General features: G+C 36.1%; 2 protein-coding genes across 2 annotated transcripts; one reads left to right on the top strand and one right to left on the bottom strand.

Annotated features, from left to right (window-relative positions):
- Window positions 1–648: 648 nt before the first annotated feature.
- On the bottom strand, window positions 649–12,781 carry LOC144980767 (uncharacterized). The gene is made up of 2 exons (XM_078928545.1): window positions 12,595–12,781; window positions 649–6,766 (listed from the first exon to the last, which is right to left on the bottom strand). Exon 2 carries the CDS (start codon window positions 6,748–6,750, stop codon window positions 5,515–5,517), a length of 1,236 nt encoding a protein of 411 aa, XP_078784671.1. The 5' UTR covers window positions 6,751–6,766; window positions 12,595–12,781; the 3' UTR covers window positions 649–5,514.
- Window positions 12,782–15,432: 2,651 nt separating this feature from the next.
- On the top strand, window positions 15,433–27,088 carry LOC144980757 (uncharacterized). Its single transcript, XM_078928534.1, has 7 exons — window positions 15,433–15,705; window positions 17,090–17,242; window positions 18,368–18,477; window positions 20,811–20,916; window positions 21,517–21,682; window positions 22,615–22,812; window positions 25,646–27,088. Exons 1-7 carry the CDS (start codon window positions 15,694–15,696, stop codon window positions 26,008–26,010), a joined length of 1,110 nt encoding a protein of 369 aa, XP_078784660.1. The 5' UTR covers window positions 15,433–15,693; the 3' UTR covers window positions 26,011–27,088.
- The last annotated feature ends 782 nt before the right edge of the window (window positions 27,089–27,870 follow it).

The following is a 27,870-nucleotide window of genomic DNA, read 5'->3' as shown; positions in this document are numbered from 1 at the left end:
ACACTTTGTGAGAAAAATGTCAGTAAAATTTCATAGGAGCAATGCCACGTCACCAAAGAGCACAAGCAGACATCAATGTCTTTTCCATGGAAACGAAGAGCAACAAGTCTGAAAATCTTATTCCTTAAACACGCTAGGTATATTTCTGAAACAAGGGTCCTTGTAGCTTTAGAAAAGAAAGACGACTATGGATTCTACATGGAGGACAGACGAGGAAGAAACACAAATCATCCGTGGGCCTTGGAATACGAAAGGAAGGTGATAGAGGAACATATTTTATCGTTTCCTAAAGTAGAGTCACACTACTATCGGAAGATATCAAAGAGGCAATACCTTGATCCATCTGTCACGAAATGTTATTATGAATGTTTTCTTAAGTTTATTGTGTACGCTAGTCCTAATGTTATTCTTAATTCGTAATGTCCCGAGGTGATGATCATATCGCATTCGTCCTTTTGTGGTTGAGTTCTCTGTAATAGATAAAGGGACATAAGGACCTGGTGTTGCGTCGAACCGTTTTAGTTTCTTTAGTTTGAGGTCGGAAATAATATGTCACAGGTCGTGGATTTTCCCGTGAGTCATTTCCGGGCACACAAAGATAGACCATTCCTTTAAGTATGTCTTTTCTTTTAAAATTATGTTTCTTGGTTTTTGTAAAACTTTCATCCTTCCCATTCACCAGTTGGCCGTCCGACGATTCGGATGTATTTTATTCTCTATTCAAGTTCAGCCGATGCTGTTTTGCAAGAGTTTTACTTAATTTTATTAAAATCAAATTGTGATTTTAATTGTTGCAGCCCTTGTGTGGGCCTGTTGATTTGGGGCCGAAGCCAAAGAAACTATTAAATGAATTAACTCTAACCCTGTGTAAGACATTTCTTCTTCTGATTTGTGGCCAAAGCCAGAACATTTTAATAGCCTTATCCTTGGCCGATGCCAGCGATATCATACCCATCTATGTATATTGATAATTTCCGGCCAAAGCCGTGGACATTATAGCATTATTGTTATAAGGCCGACGCCTTAGATTCCAAGAACACTCTTTGAGTTTGGACATTAGAAGTTGTGACATTATAGAGAAAGGACGACAGACTGCATCATCTCGACTAGGGGAAGAAGCCCTGACGTACCTGTGACGGACAGATCATATTTTGGTTCTATGTGTTCTGTAAAGGTAAGGGGCCCCACCTTCTTGTGAAATCTGTTTGTGACAAGTGTGTATACCTATTCATTGTGCCACGTTCATTGTTACTGTCTAGTGAATTGAGTGATCGTCATTACATGTGCGAATGAGAGAGTGTGTGAGAGAGTAGTTTGCATCAATAAATATGAGATATGAAAATTTACTCATCATTCTTTGATTGTTAGTTTGTTGGGCTGGTCAATTTGTTGGACGTTAGCAACCCTTTAAGGCCATTGACTGGGACGGAGGTTCTGCAGACCACCGACTCACTCTTGGCATTGTCACTTTGTGACACCATCCCTCAGCTTAGAACAGATGCATCGTCTTTATTTGAAGAAAAGGAACGGTGAGGGAGCACAAAGGATTGCAAAGCTGACAACGTACAAAGACGTTTTTAACACTAAGTTTAACTTAGGCTTTCACAGGCCAACGACCAATGTCAGGAATGCTCTAAGTTTTTGAAGACAAGAGGCCGATTTAGTTAGAAGCTACCGGGATCAGATCAAAACAGAAGCCAAGGAGAATGTCTTCAAAACAGCAGCAACTTTTGACCTGCAGGAAGCTTTGCAAACACCAAAGGCAAACGAAGGCATCCTGTACTACAAACGCAAACTTAACAATTACAATCTGAGTGTATTTGACTTTAAGTTTAAGTTAGCAATTGGATTCAATTTTTCGTGGAACAAATGTCAGGCCAAAAGGGGACCCAATGATATCGCCTCATGTGTTTATTCCTACCTTATGGAGATGGCTAAGAAGGGTATGACCAGTGTCACATTATTTTCCGATTCTTGCGGTGGCCAAAACTGTAACAGATTTTTCATGAGTATGATTTGGTATGCTTTGCATAACTCCTCCCTCCAGGAAATAGAGCAAGTTTTCTTTGTGCGAGGTCACTCAGAGAATGACAGTGACAGTATTCATGCTATGATTGAGAGAGCTAGCAAACCACTCTGCATTTACACCACGCCACAACGGGCCACAGCTATTCAAGGAGCTAAGCGCTCTCAGACCTACTATAAAGTCAAAGAGATGACCCAACAAGACTTTTATGACTTGAAGTCCGTTGAAAAAAAACTTGGAAATACTGCGATCGACATCGATAGGCAGAAAATAAAATGAATGAAGATATGAAAGTACATGATCTCCATGAAGGACCCAAATATCTTTCATATCTACTACGAAATGTATGGGGTACAACATCAATTAAATGTAGTCCAAAAGCTGAGAAAGTGAAGCAATGACTTCTCTGCAGAATTTCCATTGCAACAAATCTACACACGACCATTGCCACTTTCGTCAGAAAAACCCAATGACCTGAAAGAGTTGTGCCTCAATAACGCCACACACCTGAGGCACATCATGACTTTTACAGTTAACTAACCTATGGACAAAGTGATGACGAAGACGAAGACACAGATTTCAGCACGGACGATGAATAGTACACATTGATTCCACAAAGTTCATGATGTTTCAAATCACAATAAGGATTATACATCTAAAGATGGTTTCTTTATTATTATGAGTGTTCAAACCGGAGGATAATTTGACCGCAATGGTCTTTGTGAACTATTATAGATAAACTCTAACAGAAGTTCCAATACTGAAGTTACATTAAAGCAGTAAAATGTGTACATTGTTGAAGTGAATATATAAATATCTGATTACGCTGGAATATAATTCTCTACTCTTGTTAAAATTGATTGTGTAATGAATAGATGTTATAAACTGTTGAGAGTTGCCAAATGGTCATATTGCAATCTAATCTGGACTTTTATTCACCTTGCGCTTTTATTGTTTACAAATTGAAAACACATACTCCTACCTCAAACGTGAACACCATTACATCAACAAAAGATTGTCTGTCAACGGGGTGGTCCACGTAAACAACATGTTATTGAAACAACAGTCCCGCGACGTCCAGTGAACTGTCATCGTTCAACTCGGCCACCACAGACGTTAACAAAAATATTGACAAATGACACAAGACCAAGTCATGGAAATCATAACATTTGTATTGGCCATATTAACGCACAGTCATCGAGAAACAAGACATTTGATATAATCGATGTCATAGATCAACATGATATCGATATTCTATATATAACTGAATCATGGTTGCATCAGTTCGGTGATGAAACCTCCGGGCTACAAGATGGAATCGTTCCCAAGAAATGGACGATCAGGAGGGGAGATCGCCATCATATACAAACACGCTCTTTCGTCTAAAATACAAAACAGGCCAATTTCGTTCAAAAGTTTTTGAGTGTGTCCAAACCACATTGACCTACCCTCAAATTTCATTTTTAATCACTTGTATCTACAGACCACCCCCAAGCAAAAAGAACAAACTGAGATAGAATGATTTTGCTGACGAATTTTCTGATTTTGTATCAAAAGACACATCAAATAAGCGAAAAAAAATTATCGGCGATTTTAATATTCAGTTTGATGTTGATAAGAGTAGTCTCGTTAAAATTATAAAAAAATATGCTGAATGAACATGGCCTGACTCAGTTAGTGACCTCTCCAACTCAAAGATTGGGGCACATCTTGGACTGGTTCATCACTGATACACCCTCGCTTTTTGAATCAATTTAAAACATCAAAAAAAGAAATTTCAGACCACAATCTGATTCTGGCAACTCTCAAATGCATCAAAGAGAATGCAAAGAAAGTCAAGATAATGTCTAGGGATACTAAAAGAATAGACATTAGTTCCTTTAAAAATAATCTGTCAGAGGAACTAGGAGGAATGGATATACCATCAGCACAGAAAACGGACGACGTACTGCGCAACGTCATCGACAGGCATGTGCCAAAGACAACTAGAATAATAAATTCCAAGAAACCGTCTCCGTGGTTTAACCAGAGTGAAAAAATTGCCAAAACGGAAAAGAGAAATGCTGAGGCATCGTGGAGAAAATCGGGCCTTGAGATTGACCGCCTGATATATATACACTGAAGCAAAAAAGCATAAATATAAAACCACCTGCAAAATAGCAAAAAGAAACTATTATAACACGAAACTATCATCAGTGAGGGACACTAAGGAATTTTTCTCTGTTTCAAAGGAACTTTTAGGGGAAGAAAAGTGCATGTGTCTACCCACTAATATCCCGGTAGAAAAACAGCCGGATGCATTTTCGGATTTCTTTTCGGGAAAAATATCGAAAATTCTTAACAATTTGGATCTCGTGCAAAATGAAGATATAAATGTCCACCCTTTTTCGGGTTCACATGACTCTCTAGAAGAGATTTCTAAAATAATTTGTTCATCTTCCTCGAAGTCATTTACCTCTATTTGGAGCTTATATATTATTGCATGGCATCTCAGTGTATCGTTTATTACCACCAACTGGATTCAGTTAGCACAGTTGGCATGTTCTCGAAATAAATATCAGCAGTTTAAGCGTAAAAAAAATATTGAAATAATGTAAGTTTCACAGTATTCGAGCAAAAACTATAGAAATGGAAACGTTTTTTCGTCCTCCTGAAAAGTCGGTATTTTGATATACTGCTTTGTCAGGCACCGGTATCGATATAATGGTAATCACATGGGCAATCATACAAATCCTATTGATTTATTACTTTTATTTAAATTTACAGAAAAAAACATTGATGTTGTACTACAATAGAAAAAAAATAGACAAGGAAATTAACCCTGATAAATGCCAGATTTATAGAATTACAAATAAACGAAGTCAATAATCCTTTTCCATTTTTCTCATTGTAGTACAAAAAGCAAAGTATTTCTGTGAATTTTTGTTCTCATTTTCTTTGTGTATTTATCAATGTAAGAAACTATCATCTCCGAATATTCTTAACTTTATTCCTGGAATAGACTATTTATTTAATGTACCATTTATATCTTTAAAAGTAACAATTCCAAAACTGTTTCTTGAGGAAACACTGTGGCAGTATTTCACTTTACTCTTTTTCATTTATTTATTTTTTTTGTTGGGATCCTATATAAAGCCAATGAGATCTAATTACATTATTCATGACAAAAATCTGAAATGATCTAAACATGCAAAATAATTGCACACGGTTGATAGAAAACTTCACTAGACTGATCAAAATAAATAAAATGTAGTAAAGTTTGCAAGGTTAGCCTAGTTTACCCTTAAAATGGAGACAAATTTCCCCTTAATGAAGATTAAAGGGAATTTTTGAGGAGGGGGGAGGGGAGATTTTAAAAAAATATTCATCTTAACAAATTATTATAAGTTTTAAAATAGATGCATAAATTTTTCCTCAATCCTGATGCCACTAAAGCATTTGAAAAAAAAATTAAAAAGTTTTTTTTAATACATCAATTATCAAAGATGCTATTTTAATTCCACACTTTTCACAAATGTTTGGAAACTTTCATTTGACATACTAAACAGTCGAGAAATCCAAGGAGGACTGTTGTAACTTGGATAAGACGAAATGAAAGTCCACCTTCGTTTCATCCGATCAAGTGAATATCCAAATAAATAAACATTGGAGATGATAAAAGCAGAACTGACTTGCATTTCGTCAAGAAAAAAATCCAACACTTTACGAAGCTTTGCCTCAGAAATAGAACTAATCTGCCTGCCATTAACCAGAGCCTCGCCTACTTCCTTTGAACACTTCAGACGGAATATGAGATATTCCTCTTTGTCTCGACAGCCCTCTAAAGAGTTCTTGTTAAGTTTCACTTTAGTAATAGACTTCTCAAATTCACCAGTTTTACAAATCATGTAGGAAAGTCCAGGATAAGGGTGGGCTAATAACTCATTGTCTTCCAGAACTTGTAATCGTCTCTCAATGACTGCAAGAGATATATTTTCTAACATGTAAACATTTTTTTGAATAACACTGCTGGGAATTCCAAAGCGTCGAAAAGCCTCAATTTTACTTTGTAACAAAAGCAGCGAAGCAGACTTGAGTCCATATTGATCACTCAACTTTTCGGCCTGATCAATATCACAGTTGAGAAGGCTTGCTATACAATGCAAACGGGAAGGAAACTTAGACAACAATTCTTCTTCAGCAACGCAATTTTTAACATAAGTTCTAAATTCAAAGTTTGTTTTCTTTAATACGGACAAACTTCTTTCATTTAGCGGAGACTGGACTAATTTCAATGTTTCAAGTCTTTGCTGCAGAACTTTATAACTCCTGTGAAGAACTGCTGGGTTAGCGATGATATCCTCCACAGAATAATTGTAAGACAATAGAAGTTCAATGCTCTTGTGTAACGCTTCTCTATTCTTGATTCCAAGCGGACTGTCTCTTCTCATGAGCTCCGTTGTTTGGTCAATACTGCATCCCATTAATTTGGACAATTCCTTAATTCTGTCTTGTAAGTTTGTCGAATTCAAATAATCCTCCATCCCAGGGTCGTTTTTCCTAATTCTCTTCCACGTCTCTCTCCTAAAATGCCCACTCTTTCTCTGTCCTGTACAAAATAGAGATTTCGGAATACAGATGAATATGGAGCATTCTGTTAGATGACCCTTGAACTTTGTGTTAAACCAAATTATCTCGGCTCCTTTTCTACAGGTCCAGCGAAAATTTTTTATGAGGCATGCCATTGCTCAAATCTGTTTTCTGGTAGAAAAAAAAAAGAAAAAGAAAACAAAATTAAATTCATTAATCTAGCACCAATTTGTTGAATGGAGAAACATTTTCTAACATTTTGTATACAAAAATCCCAAAAATGATTGACAATATACAATGTGGTTTGTGGTCTTAAGGTGAGACAGTTTCGCTAAGATCTACAGGTCGCTGTTTCAAGTCCCCCTCTGGTGTCACAAAATTGTGTCCTTGAATAAGGCTCTTTACTTACATTCTCTCACCAACTCAGGTGTAAAATGAGTATCCAACCTGTAAAAGGGCATTGCCTTTGCCAAAAGAAATATCACCTAAAAGGCGTCATGTCTCTTTGTACATGACAAGTATTACCGTTATCTTGGGGACCCATATAAAGTGCTTCCCCTTGTCTGGGCAATCCAAAGTCAACAGAAAAATAAAACTGAAAATTTGGGTCTTCTTAACAACTACAAGACTTAAAAGAATTGGTAGTTTTTTTGGGTTTTTTAAACTTGAAAGGCACTTGAAAAAAAATAAAAATAAATCAGTGCTGATGGTGACAAAAAGTGAAAAAGTAGGAAAATGTTGAACTATTGCCTATAAGCCCCATTTTTACTTTACAAAACCTCACTTTTAGAGCAACTGAGATGATAGACTATCATTGATACTCTAGCCAACTTCTGGAGAGTGGGAAACTGCACCTGTGTGTTCTCAAAGCTAGCACATTGTTTCGAGAAAATGTAATTTTTAAAAGGAGGAAATTCCTCCTCTGGACTCCAAAATCGCGGATCCGAGGAAAACCATCAGCACTAATAAATAAAAATAAAATACCCTTTGTTCATCCCAAAGGGGAAATTTGTCTCTATGGTCTATTCCAAGAGAAGACTGGAATAACCTAAGTGTCAGCCGCAGTGCAGCACCACAAATTGAACTAGGGTGAGGAGACTTGCTCAAGGCCACACAGCGCAGCGGCGTATGATCAAACTCGGTTCCTTTCAGGTACAAAGCAAAGACTGTACCGCTGAGCCACGCTGAGACAATTTTATGTCATTTCCAGACCCGCAAAAAAAAAAAAAAATACAAGGGAAAAAGTGAATGGAATAGATAATAGGGAAGAAAAGTAATGACATTAAACTCTCTATTTTTTCGGTTCCCAAATCTTTGGAAGTGTGTATGTAACCAGTCCTTCTGAGTACAAAGAATGAATCAGTCACATATAGAATCATTAGGTGGATTACTATTTCAGTAGCAGTCAGGATGTAGAGGCAGATTCTTAGGATTATGGGACGTAAAAGAGCGAGGATGGATGATCTTTATTGTTGATGAGTTTATATTTAGACTAGAAAATAAGATGCCATCACTCGGATGCCAGAGGGTAAATTACACAAAGTATGCATCCAGTCCTCCAGAAGAGTAGTTGAGTATAATGGTAGCGTGTCAGACCAGTTAATAGAAGGTCTGAGGTTCGATCCACAGTTCAGGTAGACTGATTTTTTGGGATGGTTTTTTTTCTTGTATTTTTCTTTCTTGCTTTGTCTGGCACCCTTCATACACACTTGTTCAGTTCTTTATCATATACCTATGCCCGCTCCCTTTTTCTTAACTTGCTAGTTTTGTTAGGCTTTTTGTTGGTTTACTTCAACTTCAATGTCATTGTATTTCCTTTTTATTGTTTATTTGCTTCATTATTTTCACAAAGCCTATGGCAATACCTAATGCAAATTTCCAGAAGTAGATAAATAAAGTTCATCTTATTATATCTAATCTTATGAAGCCAGCTCATAATAATTTTTTTTTTTTAAAAATATGCCCTTCCACCACGACATCATAAGATATCGTCGCCTAGGCATTCCACGAAGGAATATAGATAATTCATCAAACAAGATGTCTGATGACAACAGGAATCACCCATGTTAAACGCTTAAATTGAAGCTCTTATTCCACTTTTCCATTTTTTAATAATCGGATACTGAATGTATATCGTTTTAGTTTCAATGAACCAAACTTTTCATTTTAACCGAATGTCTTCAAACTGGATAAGCTGAAAAGTCATAATTTTGATACTGTAAATCATCTATGAGTTACGATCCTTACCAGTTATTTATTTTAATATAGCTGTTACAAGCAAAATCCTTTCCTATTGTTTTACAATTAATGAAAAAATATTTTTTGATTAAGACAAATTGATTCAGAGATTCATACAAACTTTTGAAGCTGTGCATTGAGGGGGAGCTGAGAAAAAGAAGAAAAAAATGCGCCATTTATTAAAAATCTGACTATAAATAATCCTGTAAGCCGATTGGTCCTTGTACCCAGCAATCCGCCAATTCACCACCTCCCCCCCACCTTAACTTAAACCAAATCTTCCACTAATACTACCGTTTCCCACCCCCCTCCCCATCTAACCGTACCTACCTCTGATATGCTATCTTACTGTATATTTGTCTAAAAGAATAACATTGTTACAAACTACCAGCCCAATATATCCCATAATATTCGCCCAATTAACCCCATTAATATTTCTATCTATTCAACTATTTCAATCGTTAAAAGTTTCTTTTCAATTTTTTTTTTAATTAAAAAAAAAACAACTTAACAAAAAGATTTGCAAGTAATAATTTTTTTATGTGTGTTTATGTATGTAGGCGTACATGTGCATAAACAACTAATACAATAAAAACAAAAAAACTCCAAAAATAACAAATAAATGAATAAATAACAACAAGAATAAAAGAATGTTTGGTGCCATGGAACGACAGAAGTCACCTCACCGTCCCAACAACATCTAACACATTGGAATTAAATCTAACTAATACTAATACAATTGATACTAATTAAAAGGGTCATTAGATAAGCTGGCCTGGGTTTTAAAAACATTTTTTTAATGTGTATAATATATGTATGTATATACAGAAGAATTACTTTAAACCGAAATTTTGGGGACCTTCTAAACCATTTCGGTTTAAAGACATTTTGGTTTAAAGCAAGTTCCCGTTTTGCAATGTTTTTCAAGGGTAGTAACTAGCCTATTTAAGGAATTTGTTCATTTAATCGTATCATGGGTTTCCCGTTAAATGGAGTTGTTGAATAAATGCTGTCTTCGTAACCATTTATTTATTTATTTATTTATTTTTTTTGTGTGTGTGTTTTAAAAATATTTTTGGGGGTTTTCGTTTTCAATTCAAAATTGTTGAAAGAGTTGAGTTCGGGATGTCGTGTATTTTACATATCTCCGTCTTGATCAACTTTTTTTTTTCATAGACTTCACATAGTATGTTGATTTTAAACTCAAACGTGTAAGCACAGTGCTTTCTTTTAGACATCTTTTAGTAAAATGCAAAGCTTAAATAAGATCGAAAGTTCTTGTGCAATAATTGATAATGAATGATGTGCAGCTACTCAGAGGTGAAGTGAAATGGAAATGAAAAGGCGTGTCAATGCTAAGCTGTCTACTACACATCTCTCTTTTGTTGAAAAGCCATTAGGTTCAAAGGCCTAATTACATAGAACCTCCCCCCCCCCCCTCACACACCCATTTAAACAAAGTGGAAATGAAATGGCATGTCAATGGTAAGTTGTCTACCACCGCCCCCCCCCCCCCCCCTCCTTATCGTCGTGTTGAAAATCCAGTCAGTTCCAAAGCATCAACACACGAGCGAGAGCATCTCGCTTGCGTGATTCTAAACCCCAACTCCCCCTCTTTCCTCATTTTTTGCCTGCCAGTCAACCGCTGTCTTCCTTTGTCTGTGCGATTGTGGTGTGAATGCCCTGGGTGTTGGCCAAGCCCAAGTGCAGTGATTGAAGTGTTTGCCTTCCCCCCCCCCCCCCCCCCACCCACCCATCACCCTCATCTTATACTTACGCTCTGTTTAATATCGTCGGGCATTATTACGTGTGGCCACCTTCCCGAATTTTTGAAGACAAATAGAGAGAGAAAAAGGGAAGGTGCTCTCAGGTTGTTTCGGTTTAAAGAAAGTCCTGCTTAGAAGTATTTCGGTTCATCGTAAGAATTAATACAAAGATAATGAAGAAACTCGTACAATTTATTACATTCTTTGCGGTTTAAGGTATTTTTCGGTTTAGCTTCTTTCGGTTTAAAGTAATTTTACTGTATTATGTTTCTAATCATATGACTTCTCTTACAGCACTGGCCCCCCAGGAAAACACGACCGATGCGGCTGCATAATTTGCCACTTACCGCAATGCGGCCGCATAATTCACCTTTTACCGCATAATAATGCAAAATATGGTTTTTAACGTGAATTTATGACCATTGTATGAAGAAAAATGAAACCGAAAAAGTCCGACGATGTTCCCAAATACGTGACAGTGACTTCCCTTTAACTGTAAAGGGAGGCTATTCCAATTCCAAGTGTACGATTTGATTTGTCTTCTTGAGATCTAACTAAAACCAAGCGATCACTGCCTTTCTCTTGCTAACCGGCTAAACATTGCTATGATAGATATGCAGTGAAACACTGGTGATCCGAAATGGAAGGGACTATTGACTATGTTTTGTTTTTTGTTGTTTTTTTTTGTTTTGTTTTTTTGGGGGGGGGGGAGGGGTTGGGGTGTTTAATAGCAAAACATAGATGCTAAATTTCTTCTTGGGTTAACCAATTTCGGTTTAACAGTCTTTCACTGTACATTGTTTAAGTCAGGAGATCCTACAAATACATTTGTATGCAGTATTGGTACAACCAGTACACACCTGGATTGAGTGAGGTTCTAGTGGAGTGCCACATTTTTGGCAGTCCATTTCTGATGAAGTGCCCGCTTTGGCTGCTTGTGCCAAGTGGTACATATACACCACGATCAACAGCGCTGATGCTGAGCACAGCTTTTCTGTTTACAATCTGATATTGTCAGACAGGCGCAGGAGTCTTAGCACAACGTCTCTGCGACATCGAGCTTTTCTGTGCTACAACAAAAAATTAAGTTTTGAATTTGCGTTGTAGTTGTAGTTCTTTAATTTTGAATTGGTTAAATGTAAATAAAGCAATGGAAAAATTTAGACAGCGATTTATTACTTTTTTCTTGTTTTGCATAATTTGTAATTTCCCTTGCATAATTTGCCTTTTTCCCCCCGCATAATTTGCAATTTCCACCGCATAATATTTCAGGGGGGCCAGACAGCAATTAATGACAATGCATCTCTTTCAGATTCCATTAATTAATACAACTAACTTTCAGAACTGAAGCTTGACGTGCGGCGTGACACAAGAAGTTGAAAAAAGAGCAGATGGAGAGAAAGGTGGAAGAAAAAGCGTATGTTGGGCAAAAGCTCCACAGCCACTATTACTATTTCTATCTATTCAACTATTTCCAATCGTTAAAAAGATTATTTTAATTTTTTTTTTAAATAATAAAATAATAAAAGACTTAACAAAAAGATAAGCATGTAATTTGTAATGTAATATATGTGTGTTTATGTATGTATCATTATAATAATAATTATTATTGTTATTATTATCCAGGAAACTTACGAAAATCGGTGAATTCAGTATCAGTATCGGGGCGAAAATTTCTGAGCGAGCGATACCAAGCACTCAAGCACGATCTAGCAGATGACAATAATAAGATTAAGATTTCGGTTTAATTTTTCTAATTAAAAAAAAAGACAAACAAAATCAATAAAAAAAACAAAACCAAAAAAAATACTGCATCAGGAACTAATCCAAATAACTTGCTGATTGCACATGCGCAGTGGAGTTTGAGTCCGAATAGCCATGGGGGGATATTATTCACTTCACACTAGAGTCTGAGTTGAGTAAACGCAGCCGCTCACTCTATAGAAGGAGAAGAATGATGAGAGAACTGTGGTGACATCACAATCATTTACTTACGAAATAAAGTGTTATCACTTGTGCCTCGTTGCCATGATCAAATGAGTTACAAACGGACTGCAAAATAATTATATTCCCAAAGCACTTTCAGATTTGTCTTCACGGGTCATCAGACAAATTTTCCACTTTCGTTTTCTTAACGGCCGTTACGGTATAACGGACCTTCAAATTAAATGAAGTCCTTAGCCTAGATTTTGACGAAGGAATCCTTTGACTTTGACGAATGTGACAGTCAGTCGAGATCATCGAAATAGGAAAAAAAAACAAACATCTCTGGTCTTGCTGTGACAGATTTTTTAAAACCCCATTCTTGTACTGCTATTTTTAAAATTAAAAATAAATAAATACATAAATAAATATATAAATAAATAAATAAATAAATAAATGAATAAATAACAATAATAATAATAATAATAATAATAATAATAATAATAATAATAATAATAATAATAATAATAATAATAATAATAATAATAATAATGATAATAATAATAATAATAGATAATAATAATAATAATAATAATAATAATAATAATAATAATAATAATAATAATAATAATAATAATGATAATAATGATAATAATGATAATAATAATAATAATAATAATAATAATAATAATAATAATAATAATAATAATAATGATTAATAATAATAATATAATGATAATAATAATAATAATAATAAATAATAATAATAATAATAATAATAATAATAATAATAATAATAATAATTAATATAATAATAATAATATAATATAATAATAATAATAATAATAATAATAATAATAATAATAATAATAATAGATCTTTATTGTCCACAAATATGCAATTTGTCATTTAGTTACACTTGTCATAACGTTATATGATAACTATAACATTGAACAGACACCTCACTCCTACCCATTCTCTCTCTCTCTCTCTCTCTCTCTCTCTCTCCTCTCTCTCTCTCTCTCTCTTCCTCTCTTTCTTCACGCATGCGACATACACAACATCAACATTTTCATTTCATTTTCAATTCGTTACATTCTTGGCAATTCAACACCAAATATTATCATCATTATCAATTTGTCACTTCATCTAGCCTAACATTAAACAAATTAATCAGTCAATCAGTCAACAATAATAATAATAATAATAATGATGATGATGATGATGATGATGATGATGATGATGATGATGATGATGATGATGATGATGATGATAATAATAATAATAATAATAATAATAATAATAATAATAATAATAATAATAATAATAAATGTATAATATTTGTGCGTCGGACAACAGAGAGCAGAACAACCAATAAATATAGGAGAAGAGGATGTGCCAGAGACAAACCAATTCAAATACTTAGGAACAACTGTTCAAGGAGATTGGGGCAATGAGATGGAGGTTAAGAAGAGGATACAGGCAGGCTAGGATAATTGGAGGAAGGTAACTGGAGTTATGTGTGACAAACGAATATCCGCAAAGCTGAAGGGGAAAATATATACAACAGTTGTAAGACCAACAGTGTTATATGGACAAGAGACAGTGGACAAGAGACAGCAGCTACAACAAAGAAACAAGATAAAGAAGTTGAGGTGGCAGAAATGAGGATGTTGAGATGGTCACTTGGCTGGACAAGAAAAGATAAAGTGAGAAATTAATGAATTCGAAGGTTGACTGAAGTGAAGAATGTATCAATAAAGATGAGAGAAGATAGATTGAAATGGTTCGGACATGTAAAGAGACGAGAGAGAGAGGGAGTAGGTGGGAAGGAAAGTATTGAACTTACAAATAGCGTGAAAGAGGAAAAAGGGACGCCCAAAGACTAGATGGTGGGATAAGGCAAAGGATGATATGAAAGAACTGGGCCTAACGGAAGATGATGCGCTCAACCGAAATGCGTGGAGATGTGGCATTCATTATGGCAGCCATGCAAAAACTACGGGATAAGCTGAAAGAAGAAGAAGAAGAAGAATATATGTAAACTAGTACGCATTGCAGTTGTGTTTCTGTGCTCTTCAGTTTTTCAATATTTTTACTTGATTCCAGAAATTTTCTTATTTTGATTTTTAGATCATTCTGACTGTGATCATGTGCATATTTTAAAATTAATTTTAGACAGTTTTAACAGAGAATTTTAAAGCAATCTACAATTAATATTTTCATCATGTATACTCAACCACCTGTTTTCAATGTGTTTGATCTTATCGCAATAATTGTAATCACTGTGCTTTCCCTACCTCACCACCATTATAACAACAACAAAACCAACAACAACAACAACGACAACAACAACAACAACAAAAAGCGAGGCCGTAGATGAGGACAAAGAAAAAAAAATTAGAGTTCAAATTTGCCACCGACCACCCCATCAACACAGTTCAAGCCCCAGCCAAACCCTAATCAAAATTCAATTAATCCGACCCCCCCCCCCTTTTTTTTTAAAATTTCAAACACTGGCCAGCGTCCTCATTTCGAAACAATCTAACATTACTGAGCACTTTTTTTTCCCCATCCCCATTTTAACCCCCGTCCACCACCAACACCGACACCCGAGGCGAACATTATTCTAAACCAAACGACCAATAAAAACAAAGCATCGATTGATCCCCCACATATTTCAGTCACCAAAACTGACAATCGGAAACTAAAATTAAATAAATTAAGGAACTGTGTTTTCAGTCCACCAGTGGCTGGTGGACGGAAAACACGGTTCCAAAAAAAAAACAAAAAAAACAAAAAAAAAAAAAAAAAAAAAAATGGGCTGCAGACTTGTGAAAAATGGGCGTGGCGGGAACTGGGATGACTGCTATACTGAGTTTGGTTTTCATTTTAAACCAGTTCCACGATTCATTATCATGGCTATGGATGATCGATCACAACAAATCAATCGCATCATCGATATAGGAACTGGGCGTTCTAAGGGATCTCGACATTTACCAAGAGAGAATTTGAAGTAATACCAGGCTTTCAACCGAAACAATGTGATGAAGATCAGCCAGTCCAATGATTAGAAGGCTGGAATAAAGAATTGAAGGAAGTTATATTCGTCGAAATAGAATAGGATTCCAGGGATAGAACTAAAAGTCAGAATCATAACAGAAAGAAACCATGAGCAAAGCAGTAAGTTAACACATCCTCTTTTATATTTCTTTTGAAGAACAAGGGAGAATGTGAGTAACTTCGGTGTGTCTGCGTGTACATATATGAGACTGAAATTTAGCAATTCTTTCTTGACGTCATGAGACTAGATAGACGTCTATCTAGAGTCTAGATTTTGATTGATTGCAATTCAGTCTAGACAGACGTCTTAGACTTAAAACAAGAACACTAAAATTCGATGTTAATATTTTACTTTATCTTTTTAGTTCACTTTGTAATAATTATTTTAAGATACAGCCACTGTCGAGATTTTCCAGGTTATTTTGTTATAAATAACAATGTGAAATTGAATGTAAGCTTCAATTTAATGTACGAAATCAGATAAAATGGAAGTTTCAGGTTTCCCCTTTATCAACGAAACAGGGTGACTGAAATACTACAGACGAACGCTGTGATTATCCCCAGACACCTCTCTGGTGATAACGAAATTTCGTTATCCCTAGCCACATATTTGAAACTCCGCTCTTTTAAACAATTATCCACATTCCAGAATATGGAATGTTTCCGAATGCACATAGAAATAAGGAAAGTTAATAAAATATCTATAAAAACATAAAATTAACCAACATTAAATCAGTTGTTACTACATATACACAATATGCGTCGACTTCAAAGTGGGTGTCATGGCCGAATGGTTTAGTCATCTGCCCTGGAAGTTTTACCAGAATCGACGTTGTGGGTTTGAATCCTGGTTCCGCCACTTTATTTTTTTTTAAAATTCCATCTTCTATTTACGGAACGTTGCAAGGGATAAATGTCCCATCCATCCTCCCCCGCCCCCCCCCCCCCCTTAAGATAGATCAATTGATATTTATAAAATGTCAAAAGAGGGGAGGCGACAGCAACATTTACATTACCAAGTTATTTTGTCAATATGGAGATAAAAAAATAAAGTGAGTAGATGTGACTCATATATAAGGGAACAACACAAAACAAACAACGTTTCGGCCCTTGGTCTTCGTCAGGAGACAGTAAACACAAACACAAATATGTAAATTTACAAATATCACATTTTGTCAAATGTGGAAATAAAGTTAATGTGAGGAAAGGGCGTCGAGTGAGTGTGGATGCAAGAAGTGGCGCGAGATAAGGAGTACCTAATATTTGTTTTATTGATGCAATGCGTTAAAAATGTAAAATACTCACAACATCTGCCAGCCAAATTTAATATACCAACACACAAAACTGTGTATAACCTTGAATTTTGTAATGTCGTTGACGTAATTTAGAGAGCATGAGAAGTAATCACCAAAATACTATCTAAAAACAAATAACAAAGATCTGAGTGATGTCAAAATTTCCTTCCTTCCATAGTCTTGATTTTGATGCAATTTTTCATTTCCAGAGCAATCAAGAGGCGGCCTTGAAGAAAAAGCTTCAGACTTTTTTGTCCGATCTGGTCAAAGTTGGGACCACAAAAGGGTTCAAACACTTCACGTGCTACATCCGAGGGAAGGAGGAACTTGTCATCAGCATCAAAAATTCCCTCCCATCATCTGTAAGAAATTGTTACTTGTTACCTATTCACTGGGGGGTCCAGATAGCTCAGTTGGTAGAGCACTCACTTCACTTGCAAAGGGACTGTACTGTGAACGATTTTGGGTGGCGTCTAGATGGTTCTTTCCCATAGTGGGCAGGGAGGTACCTGCTGTGTCTTCTATCCCCTTATATCTGTTTTCTAACATGCTTTCTGTCTTTGTCTTGGAATGAGATTACTTGGTTTTGTTTTGGGAGATTATATTTTTTTCCTTGTAAATAATCTCCCTGTTATGTAATATCTTTGTTATTTTTAATGTATAATGTAAGCATTTGAGTGTATTCCTCTTTATTGGATTTTTTGCTTGTGTCCGGATGAGATTTATAGGTGATCTCAAACTAAGTACATTGGTGGTGTGCTCTTGGAATCTACATCTGATCCCTATTTGTTCCCAGTTCCCCTTTGTCTTACTTTCTCTTTGGTGCTTTAATTGTAATTCTAGAGCTTTCTACTATCCCATTTTCTTCATTTTTACTGGTGCTGATATAACCTAAATGTGTTGCAAGCGCCGTAAAACCCTTAAAAGCAAAACAAAAACAAACTAGATGGTTCTGTTCCACCCAGCAGTGATTGGGTAGCAAGTCCTGTTATAAAAACCAGGTTGATCGTATTTTCAAAAACTAGAGGTGCCTAAATGAGTCAATAAAATGGAGAGAAAGATAAAGGGAGTAAATGTGACTCATATATAAGGGAGCAACACAAAACAAACGACGTTTGGTAATAATGATAATAATGGTAATAATAGTAATTAATGATAATAGTTTTATTATTATTAATAATAATAATAATAATAATAATAATAATAATAATAATAATAATAATAATAATAATAATAATAATAATAATAATAATAGTATTAGTAATAATAATAATAATAACAATCATAATAATAATAATAATAATGATAATAATAATAATAATAATAATAATAACAATAATAATAATAATAATAATAATAATAATAATAATAATAATGACAATAATAATAATAATAATAATAATAATAATAATAATAATAATAATAATAATAATAATAATAATAATGATAATAATAATAATAATAATAAAAACAATCTTGTCCCTCAGACTTGTGGAGGTCATGGCACCATACCAGCCGTTCCATCACAACCGACCTCCAGGAAACAGTCACTGAGAAACTCGGACAGTTTTAGCTCTTCCTTATTACCTTATGACAAGTAAGGTTGTTTGGTTTTTTTGTTGTTGTTTTTTAAGCTCTACCCAAGGAGGGCTTTAGAGTATAGCTGTCCCTAGGCTCTACCATATATATAGTTTAGGGGTCCCGATAGCTCAGTTGGTAGAGCACTCGCTTCCACACACCAAGGGACCAAGATCGATCCCAGGTGCAACCTTTATCAACAAAACACGATGAATGAAACACGAAGATTGAATGAGAGATGTGAGAATGGCATCCGTTCTCATATCTTTCATTCGTCCTTCATGTTTCATTCATACAAGGATCTCTTTATCAGCTCAGCCTGTGTCTTTCCTATTTGATCTATGTCTTTTTCTATTCCATGTTCTGATGAAACTTCTAGCCTAACACTCCCTCCTTCCTTCATTGTGCCGCTATGTGGTCTTGTGGTATGACACTCGCTTTCTGGTCGGAAGGTCCTGAATTCGAGCCTCGCTCAATGCATAGTTGAATCCTTAGAATAGGCTCTTTACTCACATTTTCTTAACCGTACTCAGGTGTGAAATGAGTACCTGGTCGTTAACAGCGTTTTCTCTGTTGGAAAAAAAAATTGTAATATTGCCTAACTGGCGCTGTGTCTCTTTCTACATGTTACATGTTGACACCTTGTAAAGCACTTTGAGCACATTTAGTGGATATTGCTCTATATTAAAGAAAAAAATATGCTCAATCATTTACTTTTCATAGTCCGTAAGGCATTGATTACAAAACGTGCCTGGTGGGGCATCGAGTGATTTCTTTAACGTATGACTGATCCATCTCCGTCTTTGCATTTTCAACTATACGGTTATGCAGTCTTGTGGTACAACACTCGCTTTCAGATCAGAAGGCCCTGGGTTCGAACCTTGCTCAGTGCGCAGTTGAGTCCTTGGAAAAGGCTCTTTACTCACATTATCTCACCGTACTCAGGTGTAAAATGAGTACCTGGCTGTTAACAGCGTTGTCTCTGTCCGAAAAAATTGTAATATCGCCTAACAGGCGTCTTGTCCCGTCCTAAATGTTAAGTGTTGCTGTCGGCCAGGGACCCCCTGTACAGCGCTTTGAGCATGTTTAGTGGATATTGTGCTATATAAAAGCTCAATTTTAATTATTAAAAAAGAAGAAAATTTGAACTCTTTTTTTTACTTTGACTGTCCTATTCTTTGGGCATTTTGATCAAATTTTATCGTATTTTCTTATTTGATGTTGAAAATTTCAAAATATTAACAATTTTCCTTTGGCTATTGATAGTTACGAAAATATGATTCCACATTTTTCATTACCTATACATTTAGCATTGAGAGAGTTTGTTCATATTTTGAGTAGTGTATTATAACTTGGTGTCATTTTTTAAGATAATATAAAGATATCTCATTTGTCTCAAGATATATAAATAGGTAAAGTGTTATTGACTGTGAGTGATGTTCACAGTACATTGCCTTAAAGCCACTTTGTCCCTCATAAAAGATAAAAGCAATCAGTAAATCGTGAGGCTATAACTAACATGTAATGTGATTTCAAACCTGCTTTTTAGTTACAAGGTTCCATGTTGTTTGACTGTTAATCTGTTTGTTTGTTTGTATGTGCGGCTATATGGTCTTGTTGTATGACACTCGCTTTTGGATCGGAAGGTCCTGGGTCCAAGCGTAACCATCGTTATGTTATAGCCTGACACTGAAATCCAAAAGGACTGGCAGTTTGACGTCATTATTTGGTTTTTGCACCGCCTCGTGAGTTGTCATTAGTAGAGCTCATGGAAACAAGTTATTTCATTGGTTGAACTGTTGAATACAACTCACGATTTGTTTTCTTTTGTGGCAAAAGACTGGCATTTTGACGTCATTTTTTGGTCAGTGTCAGCCATAACTTTACGAAGGCCACAGTCCAAGCCCTGCTTGGCACATAGTGAAGTCCTTGGAAAAGACTCTTTACTCTCATTTTCTCACCGAATTCTGGTGTAAAATCAGTACCTGACCGTTAAAAGGGTTGTCTCTATCAAAAATGAATATTGTAATATCGCCTAAGAGGCATCCTGTTTCATCCTACTTGTTACATGTTGCTGTTGGTCAGCGACCCCTTATAATGTGATTTGAGCATGTTTAGTGGATATTTTATGAAATAGATGTTGCTTAGATTTTGTTTCTGTATTCATGCTTATTATGTAGTGTCATGATTTTTAATTTTGATTTGTTTTAATTTTTAAACATGTTTATTATGTAAAGCGCCACAGGGCACGATTAACGTGGATGTTTAAGGCGCTATATGAATTCATTATTTATCATTTATTGATCATTGCGCTGTGTAAAAGTTCAAGTTTTTAATTTTTGGTCCTGCCAGGAGCAGTCTGACTTTATCTCACAACACACAGGTTGGATTGAGTGGCTTGAAGGAGGATGGGATTGGATTGCCGCCTGCCTCGCCGTCGGAGTTGGAATCCACACACGTAAGTTGGTCATCACTGACATTTTTTTTTGGGACATTTTGTGCGGCTATGTGGTCTTGTAGTATGACACTCACTTTCGGATCGTAAGGTCCTGGGTTCAAGCCTCGCTTGCTGCATAGTTGAGTCCTTGGAAAAGGATCTTTACTTATATTCTCTCACCATACTCTGGTGTAAAATGAGCACCTGGCAGTTAACAGCGTTGTCTCTGTTCGAAAAAAAAAAAAGTGCAATATCGCCTAACAGGTGTCATGTTTCGTTCTACATGTTAAGTGTCGCTGTTAGTTAGGAACCCCTTATAAAGCACTTTGAGCACTTTTAGTGGATATTGCGCTATATAAAAGTAAAAGCTCGAGTATATATATATTTTTTTTGTGGTCATCTCAATGAATGAAATTGAACTAAAATCTAAACCTTTGTCGATTCGTGTCTGTGAATGATTTTAAAAGTACATCGGCCAGAAAAAAATTAGTAACATTTTATTTGAATATTTTAGTTTAAGGTTTGGTGAATAGAGTGAGGTTAGAAGCTATCTTTTATTTTCAATTTTTGTTTGTTTCATTTTATTTAATCGTTTTTGACATATTTAACATTTCATTACAGGACGAGGATGTGACCAATTTTTTGATAGCCGGATATAGTCGTTACTCGTGCCCCTATGTGTGGATCCGATCCAACCATCACAGGTTGATGAAGATGGGCACTACGGCCACTGTGGAGAAAGATTCACCTCTCAGACTCAAGTCGACATCCAGATGGCTAGAAGGAGGTAAGATTGACTGTCCAAGTGATAATGAAATTGTTAGAAGCTGTGGGCTATAAAATGTATAGAACAATAATGAATGTACCGCCTTTATAAAAGGACTTAATAGGCGTGGTGATTATGTACTAGTATATCGTGTGGCTATGTGGTTTTGTGGTATGATCTGAAGGTCCTGGGTTCAAGCCTTGCTCGGCACATAAATGAGTTCTTGGAAAAGGCTCTTTATTCACATTCACTCACCGTTCTCAGGTGTAAAATGAGTACCTGGTTGTTAACAGCATTGTCTCTGTCCGAAAAAAATTATAATATCACCTTACAGGCTTCATGTCTTGTCCTAAATGTCAAATTTTGCTGTTGGACTGGGACTCCTTGTAAAGTGCATTGAGCACATTTAGCACTATATAAAAGCTCAATTTAAAAAAAAATAATTTTATATTAAATAATTACATACGATACACACTTAATTGAATTTATTGAACATATAAGAGTGGAAGAGGTGCACGAGAGATTTGAGTGTGCTCCATGGAGAAATAAAGGAAGAATCATTATATTTGTAAATTAGTGTTATTGTTATTGTTTTAAACCACAACAGGGATGATTTTTTTTCTGGGTAAAGCCAGAAAACTGGCTTTTTGAGATCTTATGGCTGAACTTGGGCAGTATTGCTCGATGAGTTGATTCTTTTAAAGATGAAAGTATTGGCTGTTTAAAGGCAACAGTTCAGGGGAAGCCAGAAGGATATGCATTGTTTTCTGTGATTGAAGGGTGATACTGTTCGAGTAAAAGAGTCTTTTCTAAGGACTCAACTATGTGCGACTCGGAGCTGGACTTGAACCCAGGATCTTCTGATTTAAAGGCGAGTGTCATACCACTAGACCACAAAGCCACACATGACTAAAATTAATCTGTACTCCCTCCGCACTCTAACCAATCCACAGATGTATACGTCTTCGAGATAATCGCAGAGCTCGTCAAGCTGTGCATGTATCCAGCTCCTCGCAACCCCTTTGAATTGGATTTCAGCTACTTCCGGAATCTGTCCCAGCCTCAGCAATGCCTGATGTCGTCTGCCATGATCTCCTTCCTGGACAAAATCATCACTCACTCTCAGGACTCTTCACCCTACAGTAGAACAGGTTGGTCTTAAAAAAAACAACAAATTTGTTACAGTGAATGACATAATCAGTGGGATGGTGAAAAGGTTTGTACTGAGATATTGCCAAATTCAGTTAGAAAGTCAATTTTTATCCAATATGAGGTCTTGTCATAAATGATTAAATCTACACTTTTTGGACATCTTTGGGAAATACCAAAGCTTAATTTCACTTCTTAATATTTCTTACAGCTAGTCAAGTTGAAAAAGTATGAAATTTGAGAAAAGTTGCTGGATGCCTTTCCCATCCATCTGACCATAACTTCATGAAAAATCACCCGATTTACTTCAAATAAAGATTAAAATGCTCTGGAGAGCACATTCTTTCAGAAAATGCAAATGCAAAATTTTCACCTCCCGACTGATTATGTCATGTGCTGAAATAAATAAGTCTCTGTTAGGATCTTTTGACCTCCCATGGTTGAAAGGAGGTCACTTGCTGTGTCTTCTATCCACCCTGTGTCTGTTTTGTGAGTTGCTTTCTGTCTTTGTCTTGGAATGGGATTGCTTTGGTTTTGTCCCAACCCTTGCCGGAGTCCTTGGTTTGGAGGGAGACAGTCAAATGTATAGTGCTAATTTTGGGAGGTGATATTTTTTTCCTTGGAAATAATCTCAGTGTCATGTACTGATACATTTTTTTGTTTCGAACTTAGCTTATAAACATTTGAGTGTATTCATACTAGTGGAATCTGTGCTGGTGTCTGGATGAGACTTTTAGCAGATCTCAAACTAAGTAAACTGACAGTATTCTCATGGAATCTATACCTGTTCCCTCTTTGAATCACTTCCTCTATGTCTTCCTTTTTCTTGGGTGCTTTTATTGTAATCTAGAAATTTTTGACTATCCTATTTCCTTCCTTTTTACTGATGTTGACACTCATATGACATAAATGTGCTGCAAGCGCCGTAAAATGTGCAGCTATGTGGTCTAGTGGTATGACACTCGCTTTCGGATCGGAAGGTCCTGGGTTCGAGCCTTGTTCGACACATAGTTGAGTCCTTGGAGAAGGCTCTTTACTCACATTCTCTCACTGTACTCAGGTGTAAAATGAGTACCTGTCTCTGTCCGAAAAAAATTGTAACATCGCCTAACAGGCGGCATATCTCGTACTAAATGTTGAATGTTACTGTTGGCCAGGGACATCTTGTAAAGCACTTTGAGTGCATTAGTGGAAATTGCACAATATGAAAGCTCATTTTTTTTGGGTAAAATCCTTAAAAACAAACAAACCAAATGAAGTCCTTGAGATCGTAAAGCCCATGCACTCAGAAATTATCCTAGTTTTGATAGAATTAAATGGACTAGTATTGACTTTGTATTTGCCGACAAGACGTGCCTAACACTCTTCTGCTGTCTGTCTCTATTTAACGTGGTGCATCAACTATATAACTGTTCTATTGTCTACTTCTGTTCCCCCTTTGATCTAAGCCTGTCGTCTTATTTTTCCGATGCTTAAATGGCTCATGTGTGTTTCAGGTGGCGTTAAAACTCTGCAAAACAAAAAAACAAACAAAAGTTTTTGTTATTGGCTGAAGAAGGATTTTTAACCCGAAACGTTCCATGTTTGGTATTATTTTATTTATTTCTGTTGTTGTTGCTGTTAAATAAATTTTCATACAATTGTTTATGGTCCACAGCTTCTAACATCTTAGTATTTAATTTTACAGGAAACTAAGGGCTTCCTGGGAAACATTTTGAAAAACAAACAGATGTCGTTAGGGATTAGATTCCGAGTCTTGAAGTGCTACGTGTGGCCAATCTTGTTATACGGATGCGAAAGCTGGACTACAAATGCAGAAACACAAAAGAACATTGAAGCTTTTGAAATGTGGTGCTTGAGAAGGATGCAGAGAATATCGTATACTGCACACAAAACGAACGAAGAAGTGCTAAAACAAACATACCAACAAAGGAAACTAATGCCCTTAATAGCGGATCGACAACTATCCTTTTTCGGACACATAGTAAGGAAAGATAAGAATGAATACCTGGCAAGTTGTGGAAAAATACCTGGTAAACGCACCCGGGGGAGACAAAGAAAAACACTCATAGACCAACTGAAGGGCTTCACCAACCTAACAATCCAAGAGCTGTTTGAAAAAGCAAGAGACAGGGAGGAATGGAGAGAGATAATTCATGCAGTATCCGAAGCCTGGACCAGGCATGGAACCTAGAAGAAGCAGAAGAAGGGCTTCAAACAAACAGATTCTCAATCGATGCTTTGCATATATATAAAATGCTCACAACATCCGCCAGCAGGATATCACTATGTGTGACCTTAGTCTTGATTGATAGAATTTAGTGAGAACTGCTCATAAAAATGGCTGGCTAAAAACAATAACAAAGAGCCGATGATGTCTATTTTGTTCCATCTTTACAATGCCCCCCCCCCCCCCCCCCCCCCCGTGGCTATGACAGGAAACAACATTGAAAGTCGGACACTCAGAGTGAATGACAAGAATAGGGAGAAGATCAGCAGTTGAGGAAGGCTTAATTGTTTGACTGGGGTGTAGTGGCATGACCTTGAACTCACCATATGACCTACACACAGAGTCTTGGGGTTAGAATAGACTTTTGTGATTCTGTGCGCTGTATAAATTGATTATTATAAAGCAGTATTTTTCTTTATGGTACCGAGTTCGACTATCCATCGCCTGTGTGGCCTTGAGCAAGTCACCTAGCCTTAGCTCACTTTGTGGCGCTGCAATGCGGCTGACGCCTGGGTTATTCCAGTCTTCCCTTGGAATAGACCCTAAAGAAAAATTTCGTCTTTGGGATGAATAAAGGGAATTATTTTTATTTTTATATATTTCAGTTTTTCAAGAACATCAGCTTCTCGGCAAGCTTCATTTCAGCTCCCTTCACGATATGATAGAATCAGGAACTGTTCTGATACTTAAACAGCTGAAACAGGCAGAACAGCAAAACCGCTCAAGACAGTCCTCATCATCGTCGTCAACATCTTCATCATCGTTTGTGTATCATCGTCACCGCGTCCATCCACCGACAGCTGCGTCATTCCCGTCACCTCAGCACTATGCACCCCCTCAAGCCTCGGCTTTCCCAACTATCCAATCCACCAACCCTGTTAACAATCCAAGCTCTGTCCGTTATGGCAGGGGTCCGTCTGGTGCATTCCCTGGTGGATTTGATCGAATGCCGGCACCCAGCATGTTTTAGATACAAACATATTTTCAATTTCTTTCTCTTCCCCCTCATCTCCTTCTTCTTTTTTTTTTTTTTTCTTCTTCTTCTTCTTCTTCTTTTTTTTTTTTTTTTTCTTCTTCTTCTTCTTTTTTTTTTTTTCTTTTTCTTCTTCTTCTTCTTTTTTTTTTTTCTTTTTCTTCGTCTTCTTCTTCTTTTTTTTTTTTTTCTTTTTCTTCTTTCTTCTTTTTTTTTCTTTTTTTTTCTTCTTCTTCTTCTTCTTCTTCTTCTTTTCTTCTTCTTCTTCTTCTTCTTCTTCTTCTTCTTCTTCTTCTTCTTCTTCTTCTTCTTCTTCTTCTTCTTCTTCTTCTTCTTCTTCTTCTTCTTCTTTCTTCTTCTTTCTTCTTCTTCTTCTTCTTCTTCTTCTTCTTCTTCTTCTTCTTCTTCTTCTTCTTCTTCTTCGTCTTCTTCTTCTTCTTCTTCTTTTCTACTAAGATGTAACTTTCTTGGACCAACGATTTTACCTGTTGTTACCATCAAACTCATTCCTCAACGTATTCGGTCTCAAACTTAAAACTGCTTTTGTTGTTTTATCCATTTTTGCATTTGATTATATTTATAAATATGTTTGCTTTATATTTCTATTGATGGTTTGGAAATATCGGAAATGAAAAACCAAAATATGAAAAAATGATAAGCTCAAAGAAATAACACAAAGACAAGTAATTGTTTTGATCAAGGGGAAGTCTGATATGTGACCTATTGTCTCAAAAGAGTATGATATCAGGATGGTTTAGAAAGTCGTGAAAAGTGTCTTCTATCCCCCTATATGTTTTCCAACATGCTTTCTGTCTTTGTCTTGAAATGAGATTACTTGGTTTTGTCCTGGCCCTGGCCTGATACCCTGGCTGGGAGGAGAACAGTCAAATGCATAGTTAGTTTTGGCAGATGATATTTTTTTTTCCTTGTAAATCATCTCTCTCTTATGTATTCTATTATTTTTTCTTTTACATATATAATGATTTGTAAACATTTGAGTGTATTCCTCTTAGTGGGGACCTGTACTTGTGTCTGAATGAGACATTTAGGTGATCTCAAACCAAGTACACTGATTGTGTGCTCTTGAAATCTACATCTGTTCCCTATTTGAACCATTTCCCTTAGTCTTACATTTTCTCATGTGCTTTCAAATGTAAATCTATTATTCCGTCTGTTGTTATTTGTTGAAGCTTAACATAAAATGTCTTATCCATGTTTATTTTGATTTAAAGCCTCAGGCAGCATAATAATATTTGAATTATTTTTTACTTGAGTATTTTTATAGCACAATATCCACTTAACATGCTCAGACCAGACCAGCATATGATTACAAGGCAGGGGAGGTCCATACTGTGTCTTCTATCCCCCTATATCTGTTTTCCAACATGCTTCCTGTCTTTGTCTTGGAATGAGATTACTTGGTTGTCCTGGCCCTGGCTGGAGTCCTAGCTGGGAGGGTTACAGTCAAATGCATAGTTATTGTTTTGGGAGATGATGTTTTTTTCCTTGTAAGTCATCTCTAGGTTATGTATTATATTTGTTATTTTGAATTATAATGTAAGCATTTGAGTGTATTCCTCTTTGTTGGATTTTGTGCTTTTGTCCGGATGAGACTTATAGGTGATCTCAATCTTAGTACATTGGTGGTATGATCTTGGAATCTACATCTGATCCCTATTTGTTTCCAGTTCCCCTATGTCTTACTTTTTCTTGGGTGCTTTAATTGTAATTCTAGAACTTTTTACTATCCCAATTTCTTCCTTTTTACTGGCACTGATATAACCTAAATGTGTTGCAAGCGCCATAAAACCCTTAAAAACAAAAACAAAAGCCTCGGGCAGCATAACATTTGAATTA

This window comes from Berghia stephanieae, chromosome 10, assembly GCF_034508935.2.
Source record: "Berghia stephanieae isolate SIO BIC M18660-M18661 chromosome 10, UCSD_Bste_1.3, whole genome shotgun sequence".
Lineage (NCBI taxonomy): Eukaryota > Metazoa > Mollusca > Gastropoda > Nudibranchia > Aeolidiidae > Berghia > Berghia stephanieae.
The sequence above is the reverse complement of the archived record's forward strand: the minus strand, read 5'-3'. Positions and strand labels throughout refer to the sequence as shown.